The 13,706-nt window shown below is 36.2% G+C and overlaps 1 protein-coding gene across 4 annotated transcripts in view; it reads right to left on the reverse strand.

The window, feature by feature from the left end:
• Window positions 1-2,650: 2,650 nt before the first annotated feature.
• The window catches only part of CPQ (carboxypeptidase Q), a 557,221-nt gene continuing 546,165 nt past the window's right edge, over window positions 2,651-13,706 (reverse strand). For all 4 annotated transcript variants that reach the window (XM_035276584.3, XM_078352659.1, XM_078352658.1 and 1 more), the window contains one exon: window positions 2,651-3,129. In XM_035276584.3, the coding sequence (XP_035132475.3) occupies window positions 2,966-3,129 (164 nt within the window). In that variant the 3' untranslated portion in view covers window positions 2,651-2,965. The remainder of the gene's footprint in view (window positions 3,130-13,706) is intronic.

The following is a 13,706-nucleotide window of genomic DNA, read 5'->3' on the forward strand; positions in this document are numbered from 1 at the left end:
GCCATTATTATTGAGACAGGGTCTTGCTGTCACCCAGGATGGAGTGCAGTGGCATGATTATAGGTCACTGCCACCTCAACCTCCTGGGCTCAAGAGATCCTCCCACCTCAGCTTCCCAAGTAGCTTGGACCACAGATGCATGCCACCATGCCTAGCTATTTTATTTTTTATGGTTATTTTTTGTACCAAAAAGGTCTCACAGTATTGTCTGGGCTGATCTTGAACTTCTGAACTGAAGCAATCCTGCCTTGCCTTCTGAGAGTTCTGGGATTACAGGCATGAGCCACCATGACTGGTCCCAGAATGGCTATTGTTATAAAGTAAAAAGTAATGTTGACTGGATGTGTTAAGAAAGGACTGCTGATATACTGCTGGTAGGAATGTAAATTAGTGTAACCTCTATGGAAACAGTACAGAGATTTCCCCCAAAACTGAAAGTATTTCTACCATTCTATCCAACAACCCCATTACTGGATATCTACCCAAAGGAAAAGAAGTCATTATATCAAAAGACACTGGGATGCATATGTTTCTTGCAGCACAATTCACAGTTGAATAGGTATAGAACCAACCTAACTGCCCATCAACTGATGAGTGGATGAAGAAAATGTGTTATATATACACCATGGAACACTGCTGAGTAAGCTATAAACAAGAATGAAATGCTTTTGCAGCAACTTGGATGGAGCTGGAGGCCATTATTCTAAGTTAATTAACTCAGGAATGGAAAAGCAAATACTTTATGTTCTCACTTATAAGTGGGAGCTAAGCTATGGGTATACAAAGGCATACAGAGTGGTATAATGGGCACTGGAGACAGAAGCAGGGAGGGTGAGAGGGAGGTGAGGGATAAAAAGCTACATATTGGATGCAATGTACATTAGTTGGGTGAAGGGAGCACCAAAATCTCAGACTTTACCACTATATGATTCATCCATGTAACCAACAACCATTTGTACCTCAAAAGCTATTGGAATTATGTATGTACATACATATGTATATTACATATATATAGTATACATATAAATGTGTGTGTGTGTTTGTGTGTGTGTGTGTGTGTGTGTGTATATATATATATATATATATATTTTTTTTTTTAAAGGCTGAGGGCAGTTGCTCATGCCTGTAATCCCAGCACTTTGGGAGGCTGAGGCAGGCTGATTGCTTGAATCCAGAAGTTCAAGACCAGCCTGGGCAGTGTGGCAAAATGCTATCTCACAAACAAACAAACAAACAAACAACAACAACAAAATATCCAGGCATGGTGGTGGACACCTCTGGTCCCAACTACTCAGGAGGGTGAGGTGGGAGGATCACCTGAGCCTGGGAGTTAGAGGTTGCAGTGAACCAAGATTGCACCATTGCACTACAGCCTGGACAACAGTGTTAGACCCTGTCTCAAAAAAAAAAAATCACACACATACACAGAGGTGTGTATGTGTGTCTATCAGTTTAAAAAACCTTTAAAAAGCAAAAAAATATTCTATGTATCTCTTGCACTATAGTCTTTCGATACTTAGTTTTTTGTCTAATATTTTTCACTTGTTAATCCATTTATTCATATATTTAATAAGGTGTTTCTCAAAAATTATCTAGCATTTTTGTCATCTCAGTGTAGGGGTCAGTCAGAGAACTAGTGTGATACTTCATCAGAAATGAAAGATCTTACACTTTCAATTGTTTTATTATCATTAATACAATTGATGCTTTGTCCTCTCTTTCTGAAAATCCAATTACACATGTACTAGACAACTTGATACTGTATAACAATTCTTGGATGGTCCACTCTGGCATTTTTTCTCCTTTACTCTTTCTTCTCTTTTTGGATAATTTCTATTGGCTTATATTCAAGCATACCAATGCTCTCTGCAGCCTTGTCCAATTAACTGAGTCTGACAAAAAAATTTTGCATATCTGACATTGCATTTTTCAACATTTGTATTTGACTTCATGTTATGGTTTCCAATTTGACTGAAATTCTTCTTCTGTTCATGTGTACAGTCCACTTTTCTTATTAGATGTTTAACATAATCATCATAGTTAGGTTAAACTCCCCTGATCATTCAAACTTCTAGGTCATCTCTTAGTCTGTTTCTCTTAATTGATTTATCTCTTGACAGTAAGTTTATTTTTTTCTTGTTCTTTTTTTGGTGTGTCTTGTAATTTTTTATTGAATATTAGATGTTGTGTGAGGAACAATAGTAGAAATTCGCTTCACTGAGGATGGGGATTACTGTTTTTGTTCTAGAGGACTCTGTAAATATTATTTAGCCTCTCTGAGCTCCAACCATGTCATCAGCAAATTATGAATACGTCCCAATTTCATGGTAATGTTGTGTAAAATATACAAAACATAAATGCAAAATAGCATTATTTATCTAGTCACAGACCCTAATACTTATCTTTAATAAGGCAATTAATTATACATTCTTGATTATTTCCCCAAATGATAATATCCTTTTTTCCTGTAAATTAAAAAATTTCAAAGCTCATTTTAAAATTCACATAATATAAAAATATGCAAATTGGAAAGCCAAATGCCTCTATATATTCAATTAAGATCATACTGAAATTGAGAAATTCTTCTATTCCTTCAATAATATAAATCATATTTTCATATTTAATGTTAATAAATGAACACATAAAAATCTGAGATCTTTAAAAAGTTTATTAAGTTTTTAGTTTTAAAGTGGAAATAACATTTTTAAGAGGTGATATAAAGAAATGCCCCCACTGTGATCCTTACCATATGTTGATTCTATGTGGTGGCAGGCAGGGGAGAATGATTCCTTCTTCTAAAATCAGAGAATTTGAAAAGTATCAGAAAGATAATAACAGAAAGCATGAAACAGAGTTGTGCTTTGGAGATGAGTTAGATGAAATTGTTATGTGAAGAGGTGTTTTCCAAAGTTGCAGACCCAGGATTCCTGGCCAGAAGCATGAAAATGTTTCCTTCTTGCTGTTTCTAGGACCTAGGCAGCATTTCTTCCATGTCTGCAACAACGTAAGAGACAACAGCCCAAACAGCAGCAGCAACATTCATCTGCTTTGGATCCATGACAGTCATGGTGTCTCCATAGGAGTGATGGAAGAAGAAATACTTGTATAAGTCATCAAGTAGACTGGCTCCTGGGAGAAAAAGAAGAATAATTCTTAGTGGAGTATTTTGACAGATACCATTGAATACACACTTCTCCCCCTTCACTTTTGCCTGCTCCTACTATATAGTCTGCAATGGCAAAATAAGTACTTTCCCAGCCTCTCCTGCAGCAAGAAAATGTGACACCATTTTGATGGCTCTCAAGTGAGTAACAGGCTATGGGAGAGTTCTAGAAAAGGCTTTAACTTTGATGACAAAGAGTTGGGAAAATACCCTGAATGCTACATTCAAGGCAGATAAGAACTTTGGAGCTACATGGGGCAATAAGCCCCTAAACTAAAAATGGCAGAGTGGCAAGTGGAGCCTGCATTTGGACAATTCTGGTAACCCTCTCAACAAGCTCTGCACTGCCTTCTTCTGGATTTCCTGTGATGTGGGAAAATACACTTTTACTTGTATAAGTAACTGAGACAAATGCCTCATATTTATAAAAAGACAGTAACTTCTTTGTATCTGCATGTTTGCAAGTTAAGTACCTTTTTTGAATCATCCATTTACTTCCTATAGTCATAACATCCCCAGCAACCTCCAAGGGCACCAGCAGGAGTCTCTGCCCCACTTCAAAACTTCCTTCTCATTCAAGTGCAAAGCTTTTTGCTGGTTTCAGTCATGGATCACAGACTCAGGGAAATTTCACTGTCTCTTATTTATCCTTGAAAACCTACTAGGCCCATCTTATGGATGCTAGTTGCAGTTCTTTAGCCTCTAGCTAGCTCAATTGATTGGTTGGCTTTTACTGCGAAATATACCACACACACATAAAATTGTAGAAAACATAAATGTATATTATAAAGGGTGACAATAAGTTTATACATGTTCATAATTCAATGCAAAAATATTACTAGTGTCTTGGAAACCTATTTATGACACCCCTGCCGGTTGCAGATCTTTTCCTCCCTCCAGAAGTACCCACTATCCTGTCTTGCTTGTTAATCACTCCTTGCTTTTCTATAGTCTTACCACTTCATACTTTACCATATATATGTATATGACTGTATATAACAATTATACATGTACAGATATACAGTTTAAGATTACCTACTTTTGAACCATATCCTACAGATAGATTCTTCAGCTTGTTTTTTCCACTCAAACATATATAAGATTTATCTATGCTGTTGTGGATAGTGGTAGTATTTTCATGTTTCATTGCAGTGCATTACCTCTTTGTATTTATTATCCATTTTTACCAACAATGGTCATTTAGGTTGTTTTCAGTTTTCTATTACATGCCGTTATCAACATTCTCGAGGCTTTGCATGTAGAAATGGCTTGCTGGGCTATAGAGTATGTGTGTGCTTAATTTTAACCACTCAATTCCAAAATGTTTTCCTTTTCAATTTACACTCAGATTGCTAGTATATAAGTCCTCTTGCTTCACATAGTCTACAGCACTCGACACTGTCAAACTAATTTTTGTAAATTTGGTGAGTGTGAAATATTAGCTCATTCTCAGTTTTAAAAGTGAGATTAACTGTGAGATTAAGTATGTTTTTACCTATGGACTTTTTGGTCATTTATGTGTGTTTCCTCTTTTGTGAAGTTCTTGCTCATGTATTTTGTCCATTTTTCAATGGATTTGTCTGTAAGAGTTCTTGGTATAATTTAGATACTACTCTTCTGTTAGTAGTTCCCCAGTTTGTGTAAGATTATAATTATTTATTTTCTGGTTATTTTGTAGAACTTTTAACAAAGCCATCAAAGTCTGATGCTTTCTTTATGATAACAATTTTAACTAATGATTCAATTTCTTTGATGGTTATTGGGCTATTCAGGTTTTGTATTTATTCTTGAATTAACTATGAAAACTCATCTCTTTACCCTGTTTTGTGTGTGTTTTGATGCATAAGTGTTCTTACTTTTAATGTAGTTGGATTTATGAATCTTTTCTTGTAAGATTTGTACTTTTTAATGTCTTAAGAAGTCCTTCCTTATCCTAATACTATAAAGATGTTCTCTGATATTCTATTCTAAATTTGTAAAAAGATTTCATTTTCATTTTTAAGTTATCCACCTATCTAGAATAGGAAATAATTGTTGCATAGGTGTGAAGTAGGATTCTATTTTCAGTTTTCCATTGTCCAGAACATTTATTGATTAGTAGTACATCCTTTTTCCCCACTGATCTGTGGTATTGATTTTGCCATATTAAATTTCCTTATATGTTTATTTTGGGGCTTTCTAATTGTTTTGGTGGTCTATTTGTCTATCTCTGCAACAATGCCACACTGTCTTAATTGCTATTGCTTTAGAATCCTTGCTATCTGTTAGGTCAAGTTCCCTCACTTTCTCTTCCTTCTTCCTCAGGAGTGTTTTTGATTATTTGGAACCATTTGCGCTTTCAGATGAATTTTAGAATTATTTTAAAATTCTCCAAAAGTATTTTTGGATTTTGATCAGAATTGTGCTAATATTCATTTTAAATTGTGGGAAAACCTAACATCTTTTTATTAGAATATTGTGTTCTTATCCATGAAAATGGTGTGCTGATACATGTTTCTATTTGTCTTCTGTAATGTCTTTAAAGTTTTATAACAGTTTTACATACCTTTTGTTAGTTTTCTTTGTTTGATGGCTTATTTTTTTGTTGCTATTATAAATTTACATTTTGAAAAACTTAGATTTTCTGTTTGTGGCTCTCCAGTTTTAGTATCAAGGATGTATCTGATTCATAACATGGTTTTCCTTCTTTTTTTTAAATTCTGGGATAGTTTGTGTAAGATTAGAATTATTTATTTTCTGGTTATTTTGTAGAACTTTTAACAAAGCCATCAAAGTCTGAGGCTTTCTTTATGATAACAATTTTAACTAATGATTCCATTTCTTTCATGGTTATTGGGCTATTCAGGTTTTGTATTTATTCTTGAATTAACTATGGAAATTACATTTGTCTAGGAATTTGTGAGTTTTGCCCAAATGCTCAAAATAATGGTACGAAGTTGTCAGTAATATCCTGTTTTTAATTTTAGTTGATGTCTGCAGCACCTATAGCAATGCCCTCTTTTTCATTCTTGATGTTGATTATCAGTGTCATCTCTTTTTTTAATCTTGCTTTCAGTTTCTCAGTTTTATTAGTGTTTTGAAGAAAAAGAAAAGATGATGACTTTCATTTTTTGGATACTTTCTATTATTTAGTAGTTATTCTTTCATTGATTTCTGCTCATAAGTTTATATTTTGCTTATATTATTTTACTCCACCTTTCTTTGGATTTATTCGCTTCTCTTAGCTAACTTTTGGAGTTAAAAACTCAGTTTATCACTTTGCAGATGTGCTTTGTCTCTAGAATAAGCAGTAAGGCTATAATCTTCCCTCAGTACTGCATTAGCTGTATCCCACCAGTTTCAATCAGTAGTTTCATGACCATTCAGTTTGAAATATTTATTAATTTCTAGTTTGACTTTTTTCCCTGACTCATGAGTTAGAATGTGTTTTTTAATTTTCAAAAGTATAAAGTTTTCTAAGTTATTTTTTTCATTATTGATTTCTAATTTAACTGTTAGAGAATGTTGGCTATGATACAGATTCTTTGAATTTTGTTGATGTTTGCTCTATGGCCTATAGTATATGATGCATTTTGTAAATGTTTCATGTGTATTTGAAGTGAATCTGCTTTCAGTGTTCTGTGTAAGTCCATTAGATCAAGCTTCTTAATTGTGTTCTTCAAACCTTTTAACTCCTTACTGATTTCTTGTCTATTTGACCCATCAATTTTGAGAGAGATGTGTGAAAATGTCCCCTTGTGATTTTGAATATCTTGAGGTTGTAGTTCCAGTAATTTCTTTTCTATATATTTCAAAGTTATGTTGTTAGGGGTATATAAATTTAAAATTATGTATCCCAGTAAATTGAAAATTCATTTACAGTAGCGCTTTCTTTTTGTTCCGGAAGTCTAGTTTTCCCTAATATTTAATATAGCCACACCTGCTTCTTTTTGAAGAGTATTACCATGCTATGTCCTTTCCCATCGTTTTACTTGCAGGCTTTCTCTATCTCAACACTTTTGGGAGTTTCTCTTATGAACAGTTTAGAACTGAATTTTAAAAATCTAGTCTAATAATCTTTAATTGTTAACTGGAGAGTATAATCCATTTATGCAGACTGTGATTATTGTTAAACTGGATTCATTTATACCATCTTAGTTTTTGCTCCTATTTTTTTATTGTATTTTCTAGGTTTCTTTTTTCCCTTTCTTTCTTACCCTCTTTTGGGTTGATTTTTTTCCCTCTCTCATTCCTTTTTCCCCCCAACTCTATTAGCTTGGAAGTTACATGCTTTATTTTAATTCTGTCAGTGGAGATCTTGGAAATTATAGCTTACACATTTATCTTAATAAGTCTAAAGTTAATCAATATCTTATAAAGTACACTAGTGGCTCCAAATTTTGTACTTGTCCTAGATGCACTCACTGTTCATTAAAACCCATGCTCTAGGCAAACAGGGATTGGCACACAAATGCCAGGCCCCAGGGGTTTCTTATTTCTATAGATTTTCATTATTTCTATTATTTCTCACCTCTGAGAAATTCCCTTACTTCGCCTCCTGCTAAGTCATGTATTATAAGAAGACAATTATTGTTATATCCAATAACTATTTTTCAGAAGGGGAGGGATGTTTCTATGTGTTTCTGGTAAGAACATAGTTAGGATTTCCCTCTTCTAATCCCCTACTTACTGTCTTGTGCATTGGAGACTGCCATGGTTTTTGAGTTTTCCATTTCCCCAGGATGCCATCTAGATTTTCTCTAAGCCCAATCTAAGTTCTTAAAACTTCGTACCAGAGTTTTCTCCTATCTACCCCTATAAACCCCTTGCTCTGGGGTGGAGTACTTATGCTGTCAACAGAAAGATAAGGGCACAGGTATTCCAGATGAAGAGAACATGTGAGCATTCCAGTTTGGTTGATATTGGGGGGTAACTTGGGCTAATTATTGGCAGATAAAGTTGGCAACCACCTGTGGAAGGTCCTAAATATAAGGCTGAAGACAGACTGAATGTAGTTCATAAATGTGGAGCCATCGTGGTAGGAGGATGAATAGGAAGGTGAGGTGACAAGAGCTGTGCCTTAGGGAGATGCTCCGAAAAACATGAAGGAGAAATTGTGTGAACAACCATGAAGGTGAGTATACAGCTGGAGAAGAGGTCTAGTCTGGGAGAGAGGTAAGAGGGACCAGAGCCAGATGATGACATCTTGACCTCCAGAAGGCACAAATAACCACACTTCCCAGTAGAAAAGCCAGATGTCCATTTTATAACCAGAAGATAGTTTATGCCATGAACTCACAGCACACCCAGGGGAGACAAATCTGTATTTTTACGCTGATAGTAGCTAGAAGCATTTTAACAGAAACTGTGACATTTTAGAATTAGTTGAAGCTGGTGGGGAATACATGCTCTCTGACCCTAGAGAGTATCAGGTGAATATCAAATTCATGTACAAGTTAAGGACAGAGTCAAAACCTTCAATGAACAGAAGTCACTGAGGGTGCATAGAGGATGATTTAGAATTGTGGATGTCAGGAAAAAGGAAGGGACATTTAATTCCAGCAGACAGATCATGGAACATCTGGGGCTGTTTCCTTACCAGTCAGAGCTTCTTAAAGACCCTGCATGGTGGTCTACAGAAAAAGGCTCCAAATTCCCTATTAAAAAAAATAGAGGCAAGAAAAATATTTGTTCATGCCCTCTTCAGGGCTCCAAAATTCTCAGACTGAAGGAATTTGGCTGCCTTCCTTTAGACTAGTGACTTAAAGAAGGCATTTCCTCAGATATTATCTAAGTTCCCATGAACATTTTACAAAACTAAAACAACTCCAAACAATCTTTCACGAGTGAGAATGCTGGTAACTGCAGGAGATACCAGGGTGGGCCTGTTGGATGGCTTGCAACTTTGTCTCTGCAGTTCCCAGGAGACATTTTATCAGTGACAGCTACTGATCTAAAAGATGGGCACTGAGGGAGATCCTGCACTTCCGTTTCTGAGAGCACCTGACATCGCAGGGGGAGTGGTGGCGGGGGATAGTGTTAACTATCCCTAGGGATAAATTGCACAGGATCTTCTGACAGGTATATGAGCTCTGAAGAGGGAGTCATAAAATGGTTTTATGAAATGGAAATCTGGTAGAAGGAGCCTGCTCTGAAGGCCAGTATTCTCCCATGGAAGCAAACTACAGCATTATTAGGGCAGTTTCAGTGTTAGAAAATTATTTCCAAGGGAGGTTTGGAGTTTAAGAATGTTAAGAGATATCCTTCAGCATGTCAACCAAGGATTAGATACACCTAGGCACAGAGGTAAAACTGAGTGAATATGGGGTTTAGAGGGAGGTAGGGCTGGGTTCAAATTCAAATTCTTCTGTTTATATACTGGGTGACTTTGAAAGAATGGTGTAAAGCCATTCAACTTTAGTTTCCTCAATCACGAAACAGGGCTAATGATATCCAACTTCCAATATGCTTGTGAGGATTTGTAGGTACTCAATTTTTTATTATAGTTGTTATATAGCCACAAAGATGAGCCAATCTATATCAACAGTATCACGATCAATTCATTACAACTTGGAGGATTGAAAATTCCAATTTAGTAAATTAAGGCTGTGATGACTACTTTTAAAGCTGGAACAGCTGCTCTGCGATTCTAGTCTATATTACTCTGGTTTGGATTGTTGAATTGAATTTGACTCTGGTTTGGATTATTTTCCCTCTTCCTCCTTCCCTTACCCCTTCTTCCTCTCCATGAATCTTTTTTTTTTTTTTTTTTTTTTGTAAACACTCATCTCACAGAAAATATCTTCCAGCTGTGCGACTAGGCGAAGACCATCCAACGAATATTATAAAAAATACCCAAGCTGCCCCATACTGTTCACAGCAGATCTCAGTCCTCACAGGGTGCTCTCGCTAATGACTGTGGCTTGTGCAGAATGTTGGAACAAGACTGAGTACCTGCTAATTCCTGAAGAGATGGGTGGGCACATACACAAAGATTCTCAACGTCCCCCTTATTGTAGGTTGACTCTCATTCATATGTAATCAGTGAGTTTTCATGTACACAAATTAAGCAATTTGTTTTATGAGAAGTTTTTGAAAGACGTTCGAAAGCACTGAAAGCTTAAATTCAAGTCTGTTATTTTAGTGCATACACTGGCTGCTGTGGTGCTGTATGAAGGGTGCATTCACAGGTGAGCAGCTGTGGGAGATCCATTTCTCCTTTATAAACACAGCTGGAACCGTCTGGGATATGCAATTTAATTGCCATGGACTGTATTATAGACATTCCCCTGATCATAATAATTATGAGGTTAGGGAAGAATGTTATGGTCTTAGAATATTCCCTGCAAGAAAACTTAGTCCCTCTAGAATCCTCAAAATACTAAAAATACATTTAAAACTTAATTATTTTCAGCAACATTATCAAATGAAAAAAAACCACACATTATTACCAAAACAATTAGAAAATCAATTCATGGGATTTGCAGACACTTAATCTCTCTTTTCAAGGGGGCAGTTTAATCCCTACTGTATTAAATCTTATTGAAAATTAGACTCAAAAGCGGTTTATTAACAGCTTCCTCACACATAGCTCCCTAGAAGAGAAAGCAACTCAACTCATAAGGGGGGAAAAAAGGAAAACAAAAGACAGGATAGGACCAGAAAGTAAAATAATAATAATAATGATAATATTAATAATAAATAAATCCTCAATAAAAAATCCATGAAAAGTATTACTTTTAGTTTTTAAACTCTTAAGCCACCCAAGATTCTCCAAGCTTCGGCCAGCGGGCTAAAAAGTTTTAGGTATGCCACTAAGCTCATATACCTTCTATCTCTTTGGAAATGTTGGCTTGGCTATGGGGATAATTTTGACCACATAGTTCAGGTCAACACCAACACCTCTAGTGGACTGGCAGGTCACAGAGTATCTGAACTGTGTGATAATGAGTCATCTTTCTGTAGGGTTGTAAAACTGTGTGGCAGCAGTAACTAAGACTAGTTAATCAGCACTGCATGAAGATGATACTATAGACTCCCATACAGAGGAATCTCAAGAATAATAGTGACTACTTCGTGAGTGCTTTCTCTGTACTGCGGGCTTTCGGGAGATTATTTCATTGATTTTGCCCCATGAGGGATGAATCTTCATGTGTCTTTAACAGATGGAAAATAAATCTCAGTAACTTGTCTAGTACCATACAATAGTAAGTGGTAGAAAGAGGATTCAAACACAGGTGTCTCTGATCTGAAATCCATGCTCTTTTCTATCTTCTTTCACTGCCCAATCTGAGGAAATCTGCCTTCTCCCCAGTAGGAAGCCATGTGCATGACTTGCTTGTTTGCAGTTCTAATCTCCCACCCCTATTCTACTTTATGACAAGGAGATGGAAACTTGGGTTGGAGGTATCCTGGACCATGAAATAAAGACTTGAATTACATTCATACAGTGGGCAGAAGATGAATGGCAGCCCTATTTGACACTGAGCCCATCACTTTGGCTGGGCCACACTGCGGGTGTGCCAGTACTCCTGGGACTTCCTGACCATTCAATCTAAAGCCTACCCCTCTATGTGGTCACTCATTATCTTCCTTACTTTGATGCTGTTTTTTTTTTTCTTTTTCATAGCACTATCTACCAGCTGAACCAACATTATCAGGGTTTTATTATTTGTAGTCTGTCTTTTCTGCTAGAATGTAAGTCCTTAAGAGCAGGGGCTTTTTCACCCCAATCCTGAATGCCTGGCACATAGTGGATGCTTAACAGATACTTGTTGAATCACTGAATGAGTAAATGAAAAAATTCTTAATATGTAATGGGACAAAAGTAGAAATAAAGTTGACTCCATTCTCCTTTTCTACAGTAATTTATGGTAAGTAAACCCCACTTTCCGTAGCTTCTACTCTCAGCTTCTGCACTGGAGAATGACAAGTCGGTACTCCTTACCAAAAACATGTAAACATAGGAGTATACGAGTTGAGATCCAAAAACTATTATATATTACTCAGTATGTTCTTATAACTTTCACCATTCTAATAAAAATTATTCATGACTTTAAAATAAAGCAAAAAGATAGGATAGCAGGAAGTACATTCTTTCAATGTCATTCAGGGGCCAGGTCCACCTAAAGATTATTTATTGGAATGTACTTATTTTAGCTCACTGCTTACTGTTGATTAAAGGTCCCAGATTTAGTGAAGTTACATGTTAACTTATCGATATCTAAAAGAGATGAAAATGAATTTTGTCCCACAGAACAGATATCTCAAAGGTTACAGTTTTTTGGCATCTAAGACATTAATCCATTTTTAACTTGCACAGCAATTTTATCCTAATTTATATTAGTTAGGTTGCATAGACTTGGTTTCTGAAATGCTCTTTAAATTGGTATAACATCTTAATGATATTCTCATTATTAACAAATTGAATAAATTTTTGACATGCATGAGATTCATGATTTTACTGCTTAGAAAGTTGTATTACTTTACCATCACCCACCTAATAAACTCTAAAAGAAAAATTATGTTCATATGCAAAAGTTAAGTGACTCACAAAGTCCCCATCCATGATTTTTTTTTTTTTTTTTTTTTTTTTTTTGAGACGGAGTTTCGCTCTTGTTACCCAGGCTGGAGTGCAATGGCGCGATCTCGGCTCACCGCAATCTCCGCCTCCTGGGTTCAGGCAATTCTCCTGCCTCAGCCTCCCGAGCAGCTGGGATTACAGGCACGCACCACCGTGCCCAGCTAATTATTTTTGTATTTTTAGTAGAGACGGGGTTTCACCATGTTGACCAAGATGGTCTCGATCTGTTGACCTCGTGATCCACCCGCCTCGGCCTCCCAAAGTGCTGGGATTACAGGCTTGAGCCACCGCGCCCATCCATGATTTTATACATGATTACTCTAATGATCAAGAGCACCGAACCCACTAATCACCAATATAAGGGCTGGCCTTCAGGTAGAAAGCATGCCTTCCCTCTTCATATAGTTCATGGTCTGTAGGTATGAGGAATATTGGGGGAAAATAAATATAAATTACATATATGTATTTACATATGCAAGAATATAAATATATGTAGTATGTATGGAGAGAGAAAGAACATATTTAGGTATATATGTGTGCATGTGTCTGTATGTGTATAAAATGTGGCACTTCTTCAATATCTACCAATACTCCTTATTACCCTCTATTTCTCCATTGACCCACCTCACACCTCCCACATGACTCTAGGTTCAGCATCTTTGCGTTTATAATTTTCTGTGTGTGCCTGTGTGTAAAAACATATATAGCTATAAAGAAACATCTACACATCCTTACCACTCTATTTTGAATTATACTCATGTTTATATATCAGTCTCAATTTATTGTTTTCACCTTTGTCTATACAGAATTTACTGCCACCTCTCCTTTCATGGTCTGATGTCAATAAAGTTCTTTCTTCACCTATCTGAGCCAGCATGACTCCTTGTAAATGCATGACTCCTTGTAAATGCTGGGGAATGATGCTCACTGAGAAAACATCATTAAAAATTGTTTCTGACACACTATGAGCACACTATGAGA

Source organism: Callithrix jacchus, chromosome 16 (assembly GCF_049354715.1).
Source record: "Callithrix jacchus isolate 240 chromosome 16, calJac240_pri, whole genome shotgun sequence".
Classification (NCBI taxonomy): Eukaryota; Metazoa; Chordata; class Mammalia; order Primates; family Cebidae; genus Callithrix; species Callithrix jacchus.